At 46.6% G+C, this 15731-nt stretch overlaps 1 protein-coding gene across 3 annotated transcripts in view; it reads left to right on the top strand.

The window, feature by feature from the left end:
* Positions 1-15731, top strand: part of LOC144722131 (occludin-like) — a 20580-nt gene extending 4849 nt beyond the window's left edge. For 2 of the 3 annotated variants that reach the window (XM_078600300.1, XM_078600301.1), the window contains exons 2-8: positions 4905-5766; positions 7128-7274; positions 7926-8086; positions 10809-11054; positions 11355-11526; positions 13189-13230; positions 13555-15731. In XM_078600300.1, coding sequence (XP_078456426.1) covers positions 4905-5766; positions 7128-7274; positions 7926-8086; positions 10809-11054; positions 11355-11526; positions 13189-13230; positions 13555-13665 — 1741 coding nt within the window. In that variant the 3' untranslated portion in view covers positions 13666-15731. Of the gene's footprint in view, positions 1-3434; positions 3884-4904; positions 5767-7127; positions 7275-7925; positions 8087-10808; positions 11055-11354; positions 11527-13188; positions 13231-13554 lie in introns of those variants that run through there. The other variant, XM_078600302.1, reaches the window with a different exon arrangement.

Below are 15731 nucleotides of genomic sequence, written 5' to 3'. Positions count from 1 at the left end.
CACCGATCGCGAGGAGCGCACGTCGGGTCGGAATGTATGCGCTGTTGGGAAAACGTATCCTTCAGACGATCGATGGATCGCCGAGTTGTGTAACGAGAACGCATTACTGTCTTCGGCTCAGCGTAGCGAATTGCGCAGGTTGTTGTCGGAATTTTCCGATGTTTTCAGTAAAGACGATTTCGACTTGGGTCGAACGCCCTTGTTGTCTCATCACATCGATATGGGTGACGCTAGCCCCATTCGCCAAACCCCACATCGCATGAGCCCGTCAGAGAAAGAGATCGTGCGGCGTGCTGTTGACAAAATGTTGGCCGCTAACATAGTTTCACCTTCTACTAGCCCGTGCGGCGCTCCGGTTGTTTTGGTGAAGAAGAAGGGTGGGAACCTCCGTTTTTGTGTTGATTTTCGGAGGTTGAATAAGGTCTCCGTGGCAGACGCGTACTCTCTGCCACGGATGGACGATTCCTTGGATGCCTTGTCCGGAGCGCGGTTTATCTCGACTCTTGATTTGTCGTCCGGATTTTGGCAACTGCCCCTTGACAAGTCTTCGAGGCAGAAAACCACGTTCCGAACACCAAAGGGCCTTTTTCAATTAAATTGTTTACCGATGGGGTTGAACGTTGCTCCTGCCACGTTCCAATGGCTGATGGACATCGTCCTGGCCGGTCTCCAATGGGACATGTGCTTGATCTTTTTGGACGATGTGATTGTGTTCAGCTGTTTGTTCAATGACCACCTCCTTCGGCTTGGCACCGTTTTCGAGCGGATGTGCTCGGCGAACCTCAAATTCAAGCCGAAAAAATGTCACCTCTTACAAACTTCCGTACGATATTTGGGCCACATAGTCAGTGTGGAAGGTATCTCTACCGATCCTACGAAAACGGCGTGCGTTCGTGACTGGCCGGTCCCCGTGTGCGTAGGAGATGTACGGAGCTTCATGGGCTTCGCCTCCTATTATCGCCGGTTAATTCCTCGGTTTGCTTCTATCGCCAAACCGTTGCATGCCCTCACTGCTAAAAATCAGCGATTCGACTGGGGACTGGAGGAGGAGGCAGCGTTCAATACCCTACGCGATCGGTTGTCCGACGTGCCTACTCTCGACTATCCTGATTTTTCATCGCCATTCATTCTTGACACCGACGCGAGTGACACGGGTATCGGTGCAGTCCTGTCGCAGATGAAGGGAGGCGTTGAATGCGTTATCGCCTATGGTAGTTGGGTGTTCTCGCCAGCAGAAACCCATTACTGTGTTACACGACGAGAGTTGCTGGCGATCGTTAATTTTGTCCGACTGTTTAGGCCGTACTTATATGGAAGGAAATTCATTTATTTGAACTTATACCTACGTGACTTTACCGAAAGAACCACAGCGTATGGATCCCTGCAGTCACGAAAACTTCAAATCTAGATTGGAAGGAGATTCGTTATCCGCACTGACCACGCAGCTCTCCAGTATTCATTAAAGATTGAGCAGCCAGGCGGCCAGTTGGCACGCTGGCTTGAGGGCATGCAGAAATTCACATTCGATGTCACTTTCTGGAAGGGTGCCTGTCACGCTAATGCTGACGCATTGTCACGGTTGTCACACGAGCCTCGCTGTGCTTGCAGCTCCGGTACGAACCGCTGTACTCCTCACGACGTGTCTCGTCGATCAGTCATGTCCGCAGTTGAGACACTTCCAGACGAAACAGGGGTTCCGCCTGCCGACAGCGTATTGCGCCTTCCGCGTTCGGTATGGTTACGCAAGCAGTTATCGGACGACTCCTTGACTTCCTTGCGGCGACGGCCCGTGCCAACCGTGGGTAATTTGAACCCAGTCAAGGAAGGTCGATTCCTGGTTCACGAGAGCTTGTTGATGTGGCGGGATGAGATATCTGGCTGGCTTCGGCTGGTTGTGCCGGAGTCTCTCCTTGCGGCGTCGATTTGTACATTGCATAGTGAGCACCTTTTCAATTTTGGTGGCTAGAAAACGTTGCTCACCCTGCAAAGGGATTATTTTTGGCCTGGTATGATGTCAGACGTCCCTTGTGCACTCCGATCATGCCCCGATTGCGCCAGGAGAAAATCGCCCCGGCAACGCTACATTCTGCCCTTGCAATCCATTTCGGTCACATGCATAAATGAGTTGGTTGCCCTCGATGTGTTAGGACCGTTTCCTGTAACACCTCGCGGGAACAAATTTCTCCTCGTGGGCGTTGAATATTTTTCTCGTTGGCCTGTGGCTTGGCCCCTGCCAGATCAATCGGCTTTGTCCATTGTGGACGCTTTTGTGAACGGTTACGTGATGGATAAAGGGACGCCGGAAAAGTTACTCACCAATCAGGGTAGAAACTTTTCTTCGAAGTTGTTGCATGTCGTTTGCGATGCCTTGGGGACCAGGAAGATTAGTACATCTCCCTACCATCCTCAGACGAACAGTATGGTTGAGCGACTGAATCGCACCCTTTTACGCCATGCTGTGCCAAACGGTCAATGAGAGGCAGGTCGTCTGGGATTTGCAGATACCTAGCGTCCTCTCTGTGTACCGGATGGCGCCACACACATCCACGGGGCACTCGCCATTTTTCCTCATGTATGGGAGGGAAAACGTGCCGCCGGTGGATGTCCAATTGAGTTCCCCAGTCGTGCTACTAAAAACGACTCTTCCTGAGCATGTCCAGGAGTCCCTTCGATGGGTTTCTGAGGCACGGGAAGCCACAAAATTTAATACCTCCAGGACCCAGGCGCGCAATGAACGTTGTGCTCGGAGGTCCAAGGGTGACATGCCATGGTCTGTTAGTGATAAGGCATGGCTTCACTGCCCACAAGTGGCCGTTGACACCTCGCCCCAGCTCCACAAACCATGGCAAGGCCCTGTAAAAATTGTTGAGGTTTTGCGTCCGCAGTGTGTTCGTATCTGTCACGGCCGCTGTCGTTGGTTCGTTCACCCGTCGTGCTTGAAACCATTTGTTGCTCCCGTTGGGTCATCACCATCTCCAGCAATCGGTCTCCTGGTGCCTGACATGTCCAACCGACCTGCGGCCCCTGTGCAAGGTGATCCTCCGAAGTTGTCTTTACCGCCCACAGCGCCCATGAGTGAGGCATCAGGACCGGCGGACGACCCTGTTCTGCCATGCCCACCTGCGTTGGACCCGGCCGTGCCGCCCCCTCCTGACCCGCTGCTGCCGGCTGCAGGAGCCTCCGCGTCGATTCCGGCTCAGGCGGATGGCCTGGCTACACGGACACGCTCCAAGACGTTGCATTTCTCCTGAGGAACTCATGTCTGCTTACCTGCGTGTCGGGTCTCTGCTTTCCGTTATCTTGTTGGTCACTTGTTTACCTTTTCTGGTGCTCCATATTTCTTGATATTCCTTACTTAGCCGGGACGGCTAGATTTTTTCACCACGGGGGGGGGGGGGGGGGGGTGATGTAATAAGCGAGCGCCATCTCCTGCATAATTGAGGGGTTTCACTTTACATACTGACAGACAGTCCATGCCTTATTAGTGGTGGGGTTCTATCTGGGGGAAAGGTTAATGGGCGGAGCTAGCATGGAAGCCTCTGGAACGTTCTCGAAGGTTCCTAGAGTGGCGTGGCCAGATGCGGGGCTTAGCCTCGGTAAAGGGAATATAAAGGTAAAGGGAATATAAGTGGGGAGTAGCGGACGGTTTGGGGTCGGTTGTTGAAGATCGAAGAGGAGCTCCCCGTCGCTGCTGCCCCACCATCTCCACCAGCCACGTGGCAGCTCGACCTCCAGCCGCTCAGCCGCTCCCCAGTGCGCCACCAGCCAGCGGTTCGGTGGAGATCGGGGTGAGCGCCACGTGGCGTGGAGCAGCGCAGTCACGCCAAGAAAGGAACGGCGGCATCTGCGTAACGAGAGGAGTCGCGGCTATGAAGAACCTTTAGTAAATAAAGTTATGCCGTGTCGGAGCCACTTATTACACTTAGAAACAACAGAATAATAAATGCTGCTGCTATTAGCCACTCCCATTTGGCCATGTGGCTGATGGGATGTGTAAATGTTATATATTTACATGTAGGTTGAAATTTACCCATAGCTCTACATCCAGAATCAAATTTACCCAGAACACCAACCCACAGCTCAGTGCCTGATGACTATTTTAAGAACAAACTGCACGTTTGAGTCCCCTAGGAGGACCTGAATGAAGATCACAAGTCACCACGTGTGTCATCGTCAATGCCCTGCACAGATACATTTGTAGCAGGATGATATTTTGGGCAATGCCCCTTTCTTCACAGCAAAAAGAGGGCAGAAGATTAGATTGACCTGAAGTTATAGATCACAATTTATACTTTGGGGTCCTGAAAACGATGGGATTAATATATATTTAAAGTTGACACCAGGGTTGTTTTGAATTGAAATTGGAGCATTCATGTTGGTAAACATTGAGTAGCAACCATTTTTATGAAGTGATGCTACCATTTAAAGCCATTATGAAAAGCAACAAATTGCAATGCACTTTTAGCCATTCCCAGCACAACTCTTGACTCCTTGTTAACGTAATTTAAGTTATTGTCTGCTTTTTAGTCTACATAACAAGCTAACTATAGCATAGCTTGCTACATTTACATCTTAGCTAATCAGTGAATTAAATCGTTTTTACTTTGTGGTAATTTGCAGAATACTAAATTGTGTTGCCATCATAAACTACAGCAAGAATTTTTGTTTAGATCGAGGAGCCACAATCAGGCACCCTTACCAGACATACAACGCAGCACAAACAGCGGAATGGGTTGATTGAAATGCTCCTGACCAACCAGCTTTCCTGCATGAAGGAGGCCTTAAAATAAAATTAATACCTAATTAATACTTAGGGGTCCGCGAACCACACGTCGGATATCCTCGATCTACTGTATATGGAACGTCATTGAGTGAGTTGTTTATTGACATTTTTTTCATTCCAGATTGGAAGTGACGCATTCAACTGTCACGATGGCCGGATATAACAGAGAGCCTGGTTACGGACCACCGTCATACACGAACTCACACCGTCCTTCAACACAACTGGTCACAGCATTCCCTGCTGGGTCATCAGGGCAGTCTGCTGGCTACGCCCGCTCCATTAGATCAGGGCGGGGGCCAAACTACAACCGCTCCCAGTCCGTGGTGTCAGGAGTGGCTCGTTCCATGTACTCACGACGTGGCTCAGGATACCCACAGTCTGTTTTGTCTGGAACGGTGCCTCCTGGATCCTTCTATGTTGGGAGTGAGTATCCTGAGGATATAATCGACTTCAAGTCATGGCGCTCTCCTCCACGCCTTGTACGGATCTTCCACATCCTGGTCTTAATTCTCAGCGCTGGAATTTTTGCATGCGTGGCCTCCACGCTGCCTTGGGATGTCAACTACGCAATTGGGGGTAACATTGGGGGTAACTACCCAATGTACGGAGAGTCTAACTATGGCCACTTCGGCATGTACCACATGTTCGCTTTTGCCAGAGGGGCCCAGGGATTCATGATGGCCATGGCAACTATCACCATCTTAATAGTGGGCATTTTGTTCCTTCTCAGTCTTTCAAAATCTCAAAGCATGAGAAGTCAGAAGTTCTACTTGACCATTATCATCGTAAATTCATTTCTTGCCATCTTGGATTTGATTGCCACCATAGTCTACACCGTCGCTGTCAACCCCTCGACTCAAACCGCAGGCTCGTCAAGCTACCACCAAGTTGTTTCGTTGTGCAGGGCTTACTATTTGCCTGCTGCCACAAGCCTCTACATCGACCCATTCCTCTACCACTTCTGTATCATGGACCCTCAGGAGGTGAGTGGTGGTAACAGCCTGCTGGTTTATCAATTGCACTAAGGCTGCTTCTGTCGGAGCAGGTGCTGTAGATAAGAAACGTTCAGTGACTGGGTCAGTGGGACACAGCTTCCCTCCCGTGACCACGCGTGGCTCGTCCAACTTCAGTCATTTTCTCAAAAAACAGGCAGAGACAAGGACTGTCTTGAGGCTCAGAACCAACAAGCATCCTGATCTCAATGCAAGACTTGATGCCTTTACAGACATATACAGGTTAAATGTGAATCCTTAGTCTGTGTATTTGTGTATGTCATACTGTGGGTCATATATGTGGGGTAGAAAAAGTCTGATGCCCCTTGTGTCTACAAATTTGAGATACTGCATGTTATTTTAAAGCATCAGTTGCCAGTCCACATAGCCCCATTTGCAGGAATGCAAGATGCAGTTATTGTGAAGGCCCTTTGTCTACAAACGTATTTTGCCTAAAAAAGGCTTATTCACAAGTCCAGGCTTACTCATCACAACATGTTTACATTTGACTAACTGTTGAAAGGGGTATCAATCCAATGAAAAGACTAATTGCACTTCACTCAGACGATGCAAGAGCAAAGCTGTCAGTCTCAATGTTGCTGAAAGAGGCCAGTCAGCTAACCCCCGTGCCCCCTTCCATCCCTACCCAACTCATATTCCTTGGTAAATCATATACAAACCACCCAAACAATAATTATAAGCACAGCTTACAAGGGAATAATAATGATTTACATTTATCAAGCACCCTTAAACAACGGATCTCAGAGCACCGTGCATTAATGGAGGAAGGAATACGTGAGAAGTAGCCGTGGAGAGAAAGACTAAGGTGACAAAATATGCCTGGATGTTGAGGTTCTTTTGTACCGTACAAAGCCAACCTTGATAATCGGAGGCGCGCGGCAAGGCCAACAAACTAAACACAAAAAAGAGTTATATGGTTTTCAATCTAGATTTAAAAGTGCATAGCTCTAGTGGATTCATAATATATGAAGGAACATTCCAGACGGTCACAGAAGCGCATCTGAAAGCGAGCGATACAGTGCACGTCTTTGTTCGATGGTTAGCCCAAATAGAGAATTAAGTTCGAAGCCTGGAGCACAGTACGCGGACTAGGGCACAATTGGTTGATCTCAGTAGAGTGTGGCTGAATCAACTTCGTGGAGCGTATGGCTGAATACAATCCTGGATGTATGGAGGAAGCTCAATAGAGACTCACTCGCCAAAGTGTATGAATTGTGTTTACTGTCACTGATGACCTTAACAAATACATGAAAAGACACGGTATGTACACATACATCACACCCAAAAACTGCAGTGGAGTGATGCCCACTCGCCTCGTCTCACCACCACAGGCAGTCGCAGTCGCTTGTGGATTCGTCTCCATGATCTTTCTCATCGTCGCCTCTGTCTACGCTTTCAAGACGCGCAGTAAAATGTGGAAGTATGGCAAGGACTTCATAGCATGGGACAACGATTATGGGAAAAACATTGAAAAATGGGTGAGTGGGTTAGTTTACATTTTAACCTGCAAAGTCAATGTTTAACCTGTAGTTGTATAGTGTGTATATAACGTTTATACTGGTAGGAACCTCCTGGTTCCACCAGCCCACAGGGGATTATTGTGTCCGTCCGTCAGTCGTGTATGGAGGGGCTGGGTGGGGAGGGCTGGGTGGGGAGGGCTGGGTGGGGAGGGTGGGGCTGAGTGGGGAGGGGCTGGTCACCCCGTGGTGCCCTTATAAAACTCAACGTTTAACATACTCACGCCGGCTTGTACCCGCCATCACAGTCGGGCATATTTGCGAAATACACCACGCCGCCGTTGACCCTGGCCATTGACCGAGCAACTCAACATTCCTACCAGCTCCCTCCGCAGGAATGTGTTTATCTCCCGCAAACACTCAATATCCAATATCGTGGGGTTTCAGTAGGCTCAACTGACAATGGCAACATTAGATTGGACATTGGTTTAGCCTGTCCATCCCTCTGGGGTTCATAAGTACCACCCTGCAAAAGAGAGAACGCCTACTGCAGAGAAGACCATCATTGCCTGTCCGTTGCATGGCACACTGCACATGTGTTTTGTTGAAGGTGGTACCGGTGACGATAGTGGTGGCGAACTCGCGCTGTGCCGTTGTGTTTTTTTCACTAAGATGAGTCAAATGGACCTGGAAGCCCAGGGGATGTCTGAGTCTCCCGTGGGCTCCGAGGGATCCAGCTACGGTGATGGCGCCACGTTCACCAGCGAGGCACAAGTGAGCTACGTCCCCCGGACTGCCTCCCGCGGCAACATCTTCGGCACCGCCGATGCCCGGTGAGGTGATGTAGGCAGGCACAATCTGTACTTGTAACCAGGCAAGAGTACGTTGGACATTTGTGAATAAAGAGCTTTGTAGCTCTCGCATTCCTCCAGTATAAATAAATATTCTGACATTCGACGAACCTGAGACATGTATTTGGTGCACCTGAAACCAGGTGAACCAAATACAGCAAAACAGCCAGCCCCTGCTAATGGCAATACAGATGTAATAAACGACTTCCACGACAGGTTGAGACTTGCGTCCTTTCTTTATTTAGTGATGACTGCTCGGCTCCGCACTCCCTTTCTGGATGGTCACCCTCTCTCTCTCTCGCCACATGCACGCGCTCACTGCTCCTCCGTTCCCGCGCGGCTTCCCTCGCTCTCTCCCCCGGACACCGCTGGTCGACGGCGCGCAGGGAGTGGGAAGAGCTTCGGCGGCCCTCGAGACTGCCACGTGGCCGGTGGCGTGACGAGATGACGGAGATGCAGTCCGGACTCTCGGGCTCCCACACCGACCCCGAGTCCTCCCTTGCCTCTCCTTACATCCCTCTCGGCGGAGCCAAGCTCCGCCTCTAACCACGCCCCCCTCAGAACCTTCCTGATGGTTCCCGCATGTACCCATGAGCTCCGCCCATGAACTTTGGCTCAGATTGAACCGTTAGCCCTGATTGGCTATGCAGCTCTCTGTCGCCCGTCGGTGTGCTCTCTCATTACACAGAAAACACCTTGTGAAACATGTGCAACACAGGTGATTCGGTTTTACGAGGCTTGTGTCCAAGTAGTTACATTTGTGGAATCTGTGGATCACCAGCAGCAGTCAAAATCTATCCTCTGCTAGATGGTCTTCAAAAGCATTCATCTCCAACAGTTTCATGATGCAACCCATGTGGCTTCAGAACACGATATTCTCTCATCACTCCATCTCTCCAGTAGACGTGCTCGTGGGCATTGTTCCTTTGTCTTGTTAGCCACTTGTTAGCCTCGACCACCAGCCATCATCCCTCCAAGTCGTCATGTGTGCTGCCCAGGAGTATTTCATTGAAGCATGTATTTATGGTAACCGACAAGTGCATGTCCAAATAACCCCAAGTGTTTGGTTGCGCAGCCCTCTACACTTCGTCGATTTTACTCTTGAAGTGTGGGGCTACACAGACTTGTTGACTCACAGTTACAAACAGCCACGCTGCAGTTTATCTCGTGTAAAATGTGCAGAAAACTATGGTTTATTTTAGTCTTTATTATTCTTATTTTCTGGTTGATTAAACCATTCTCATTTTTAGACTTTCAATTCGGGCGGGGAGGAGAGGTCTTACCTCAGACATCGCAATATCGTTCTCACGCACTCGCGTGTGACGATCAGTACAGCACTTTGAACATACGCAACGATTCCTCCCCGACCCACCCTGCCATTGGTCTCACGCTGTCATGGGTGCAGCAGTTCCCAACCTGTGGTGCACAGAATAAGTGAGTTTGATCGTTTGTTATTGCGAACTCTTATGAATCCAGTCCATCACAAATGCGGACTAATTACACATAGCAAGCTCTTTGGAAAGCATTGTTTCAAGTCAGATGCAAAATTGGCTCAAGACTCAAGGATGGATCCCAAACTGGTTCAAGGTCATCAGGCTGCAGACCCTGATACTGCGCTGGCCATATCGCCATACAGGGGTTGCGCATGGGTCCAGCAGTAGTTGACCACCGAGGGTTGCTGATTGCAGAAGGCGTCGATTCCGGTCCGTTGAGGCTGCTGGTCCACAAGGCCATGGGAAGAAGTCCGTGAAACTGTTGCAGATGCATCTTCACTTTCACAATTTTATGTTACTGGTGTACGGTGATCCGCAAACTCTTTTTGAAAGTTCACAATGATCCGCGAGTTCAGAAACGTTGGGGACCACTGCTCTCATCAATCTCCCTTCACCCACTAGCCACTCTCACTGCTTATCTAACGACTTGAGATAAGTGTACAACATTGTGTTGTCATGGTGGATAGTGAGCAGTATAATACAGACAAGAGAGTTTAGCAGATACAAATTATACTGCATTCGTTGGTCCACAAAAAAACAATAGGCGGATGGACCAAAACATAATTGAATGTTTTGGAGATTTGATCATTCAATGCTGAACTAGCAACTCGACTGATTGGTTGAGTTAACCATTGAAGTATTCCCTGTGTTACATAGATATGAACATTTGATTTACATTGGAAGAACCAGAAAACCAATGAAGTTCTTTTTCACAGGCCAGTCAAAGCAATGGTAGAAATTTTACAGAGGAAATTAACATAGGCATATAAATTAAACATTGACACTCAAACTTGAACAAAACAGAATATAGAAAAAAGTAACAGCAATCATACAAAATATTGAATGGATAAATTGCACTTGCAAATCATAGTTGCAAGTCAAGGTTCCAAGTGACAGTTGTGAATGTGGCTGGAGTCAACATCAAGGAAGAGTTGCAGAGCATTTCTTTATGGTGACTCAATCAGACTGAAACGGCACAAGGGGATTCCATAGAGAATGTGCAATAGCACAATCTTTGGTACCAAGTTCGAATCTTGTTATAGAGACATAGTTCACAATTTGATATTTGTCTTATATTCTTAGGTTTGTCAGTGGTGTCAAAAGTTGGCTAAATGCAGTACATAGCTTTCATTAAGAATGTTACAGATGAATATCTAAAACATAAACCAAATAATCATTGACAGATGGATCCTCTGTGAATGTATTACCAGGCCGTGGGAGGGTAGAGAGCGAGCATCCAGCCGGGGAATGTACGACGCTGACCAGGCTGGGTCTGAAAGCCCGGGCGACGGACAGAGTGCAACTCTGGAGGTCACGGGCAAGCAAGCCATTAAGAGAGCTCAGCAGAAGAGGAAAGCCCAGCGGATTCAAAGATATGGAACGGAGGGGTCTCTGTATGAGACAGACTACACCACAGAGCCCGAGTCCAGCCCAGAGGAAGAGAATGAGTTAATGAGGTAAGCAATAGGTGGTGCACTCAACATTGTTTATTCAGTAACAGAAGGAGGCGTCGAGATATACATTTCACATTTTTAAGCCGGCCCTCCACTGTCTACCCAACGGTATAAATGGGTACGCGACAGTTCTTCAATCGGCAGAATGAGTGTGGTGGGGTAAAGTGTGGGCGCTCCCAGCTCTTTTAACACGTTTGTTCAATGTGGAAGAGTAGACCAAATATCCTCTAGGGCTTTCTCTAGCAAAGACCCTCCCTCCTGGTAGTATCTTTACCTTTCTTTGAATGTGCCGATTGCCTGCAGGCTCTACCCCAGCATTGCTTCGAGCACCACGAGGCAGAGCTACAGGCAGCAGTTTGAGAGTGACATGAGCGAGTACCGCAGTCTGCACGCCGAGCTCAGGGGCATCTCGCAGAGGCTCGAGCTGCTCAACGCCGAGCTGGACAGACTCCCGGAGGACAGCGCACAATACCAGGTACACGTGCTCGGCGATGCGACATCCAGCCACCCTGTGCTAATGTCAATTTAAATGTCAAACATATGAAATCCACACACATACAAATGCATGTGTCAAAGCATCATATTTTGCACGATAATGCCCTAGACTGCTGTTAGAATGCACTCGTTTTTGTTCAAGAACTTTAACTCTCACAACTCTGAGCTGGTAATAGTTTTTGGAATGTTGACACTCGACTGCCATTTTTCAAGTTTGGAGTGAATGAATCCTCCAGTTTAAAGAATTCTCCTAAAGTGGCGTCACAAACAATTTCACAAACTATTATTGAGTCATGTGTAACAATTATTGCACATGAATCATTGCCACATACCTTGAGAGTAAGAATCCATCTTAATCTATTGTTACATCCCAACAGATTCTAGACTGTCCTCAGTTAAACCCCAGTGTTCTACTTGCATTTAAGCACAGGAGTGTACAGGAGCTTCATTCTGAAACCTCCATAACAACACAGTTTTTGTTGTGCCTCATTGATCTCTCACACGACTGCCTTACTCTTGTCTCCCAGCCTGCCATATGAGTGGATGGTGCACTCTGCATTTATTCAGCTCTTTAAGTGTAAATCCAATTTATACAATTCGTTATATTTTCTTTGTCACTGGCTATCAGACCAAGGCCATCGAGTGTCATATGCTCAAGAAACGTGGTTCATTGGTCAGGGAGAAGATGATCTGAACCCAGGACCTTAGTTGTGTCAACTCATTGCTGTGAGCTAACCTGCCATCTTGAGGAACTCGATATAACAGAACCACTTACCCACTTCTGTGGGCTGCCGAGTTTGTATTCATGTTTTATTTTGTCATATTTGTATATTCTTATCAAATAATTTCCAATTTTAGCATTCAGAGCAGATTGAGTGGCAAAACATATGCAATGGGTTACTTTTATATAGCTAAGTGTGCCTATACTGTACTTGGGAACCTGGATCGCTGAAACCCAGATTTGAATCTGTCATCTCAGTGGTGCTGACTCTGTTTGCTTCTCCTCGAAGACACCTGTGTGGCTATCAACCACATCAAACATTAGCAGGCCCATGCAAACATCTCCATCATGAATGGGAAATTCAAGGCAATCCACAGCCGTGCGATTGTGGCCATTCAAACCAAACTATGGACCATATAATAAACCCAAAGTAACAGATACATAGAGACCCATAGAGATCATTAGACACGTAGATGCAATTAGACATAGAGATAGTCTCAAAGATACATATATGTAAACTCATATAGATATACTCAGACACACTGGAGCTATACAAATATGCATATACACCCATATAGACACAGAGTTACATAGAGACTCATGGAGATACAGAGACCCATAGCTATGTTAAAGGTAAGCGACACAGCAACTCTGGCCATTAAACCCAAACTATGGACCGTATAGTAAACCCCTGTGGTGTGCGCTCCGTCAGTACAGGAATAATAAAACTACACCAACTCTCCTGAAGCCCTCTCGTCGTGGCTAGCAGACCTTGACATTGGCATTTAGCTCCTCAACCATATTGCTGTCACGATGATGTGCAAGAATAGACGAGTGCTTGAACACGGCTATTGTGAGCCCCAGAGGCGAATGACCTCCTCTGTGGTTATACATTCACGTGCATCGTCAACTCTGTTTCAGAATGTTGCTGAAGAATACAACAAGATAAAGGACGTCAAGCGGGTGAGTTGTGGAGATAATACATATTCAATCATAACCATACTCTTCGTATATATAGCTTATGGAATAATAAGAGATAACCATTGCATAACATGTGATAGAGCCCTGCTGTTAATCACTCGCTGCACCTGTGTCGTGTTGTGATGAGAGAGTCCGTGCATTTCGTGTTGTGATGAGTTAGTCCACACATGTCATGTTGAATGAGTCCACACTTGCTGTGTTGTGATGAGTGAGTCTGCACTTGCTGTGTTGTAATGAGTGGGCCTGCACTTGCTGTGTTGTGAATAGTGAGTCCAGGCTTGCCATGTTGTATTTCTTGTTCTCCAGGGCCAGCAATACCAAGAGAAGAAGCGTCTCTGCCGGGAGCTGAAGGTGCGGCTCTCACACATCAAGCGAGCCGTGGAGGCCTATGACCTGCAGCAGCAGCAGGCACTGTGAGCCTCCCTTGCACGTGGGAGGCCATGGAGTAGCTGGAGAGAGTTTTGTGGCCGAGCTGTGCAGTTCAGATGACACTTTTGTTAAAGTTACTCTAATAAAAAAAAATCTGAAGGAAGCATTGATTAGCAATAAACATATTTCTTTTAATAGACAACATTATAACGATAATTAATATCAACAGAAAAACATAGGTATGCTGTAAATATATAAAGAATAATACATTGAAACCCTCATTGACACAGTGCAAGTGCTTGTACGAGGTGGAATCAGTTGTGAAACAATTTTCCAAGATTATTATATGAACAGTTTTCAAGGTCATATATCACACTAAAATATATGGGGACATCTCTCCTACCTGGACCCTTTGTTTCTCCATTTCACATTCATTTTGCCGAAAGGTTCCTTATATTAGCAGCTCCCAGTGAGGCCTGGAAACCGTCATACGATGTTATTGCAGTTATCATTACATTAGTTGAATCTTCCCTGTTATTAATTGCTTTTAAATTTAATTTTGGAAGAAAATATGTTGATATGGAAAAAGGTGAGACTGCTAGCAGGGGGAAATATAATCACTTCATACTTATATACACTCACATACTGTCTGCACTCTTGGCATGTGTAGGTAGAGTCTACGTATGCATATACTGTACACTCTTCGAAGACAAAAGTCCCACTGTTTCTGGGGTCAGCTGCTCAGATTTTCTTTCTCTCTGAGCTTATATTCTGTTTCTTCTCTATCCGGATCGTTCCATCTTGCCCTCAGTGTCTCTCTACTTTACTCCCTCTGCACTGATGGAATTTCCAAAGCCCTTCTAATCTGAGTCGCTGTTAGTCTTTGAGTCGCTGTGCAAGTTTATGGGTCTCTAATCTCCATGGTTCTTCCAATTGCACCTTTGTGTTTACTCAAAACATGCCCAAACTGAGTTTCACCTCCCTCACCTTTTATAGAATATTAGCAACCCTTGCCAAGACTCTATCCTCTTCATTCCATCTCCTTTCCCTGAAAAATATTCAGCATGTTCATCTCTGACCTGTCAAGCAGTGTCTCGTTTCTTTCTTAGTGTATATCCATGCCCTCATACCATACAACAGCACTGGGCCCATATATTTTCACTTTCAGTTCCCGAAACCTCTCTCCGTTTATACCATCATGCCCCGACTGTTTTGCCATCTGCCCCAGAATGTTGTGTGATATCCCACACAAAGAACCTGAGTGGGCCAGACATGCAAGCCTACACTGGCAACCAAACTAAGAAGACCCCGTTAATCAAAGAATAATACCGGCCTCCATGCAGAAATACAAATAACTGAATGCGAAGCATTGGCAACTCGTGACCTCAATTCTCAACATGCAACTCCAGACGCCAAAAATTAGTACATGCAAATGCACATCATTGTATTTTAACTCTAGACAAATAAGAGCCGAAGATAACGGCACTAAAAGCTTGCCAAGTTAGAGTAAAACTAAATTATCTAAAATATCGGGAATTAAGGAAAACCACAGATCACTGTACTGGGATCAATGAAGGCCAGAATAAAGTCAGGTAAAATAATACCGTAATGCAATAAACTCCACAAACCCTTGCTCGAAAGCAAAGAGACAAATATACTCGATTTTATTGCCGTAATTTTTTTTTGTATTTTATTGTAAACTGTTAACTTTAGTTTTTGTTGGACTGATTCCAACCACTTTGCTCTGTTCCATTAAGATGAATAATTTTCTCTTTTTTATTATCAGACACCAGGACAGTGCCATTCGTGAAATGTACATTTGTAAGATGTTTACCATTGACATTCCACAATTATCATCTCATTTAATTTTTTAAACATGTTTCTAGTTTGCTGTAAGTTTGGAGATAGAGGATCACCTTGTTTTACTCACTTCTGGATGTTGAGATCTATAACTGCACGCTCTAGTTTGATGTGAGCAATACTTTCACTGTAGAGGTTCCTCAGAATGCAAGTGTATTTGTTTAAAATCCTTGATGTTGTATAATCAATTGTTCTATATAATCAAACTCTTCATGGTGGTATATGAAAGCTATATATAAAATGTTTTAGTTGTA

Source organism: Lampetra planeri, chromosome 13 (genome assembly GCF_965212315.1).
Source record: "Lampetra planeri chromosome 13, kcLamPlan1.2.h2, whole genome shotgun sequence".
NCBI lineage: Eukaryota > Metazoa > Chordata > Hyperoartia > Petromyzontiformes > Petromyzontidae > Lampetra > Lampetra planeri.
This window is presented reverse-complemented; position numbering and strand designations above follow the sequence as displayed.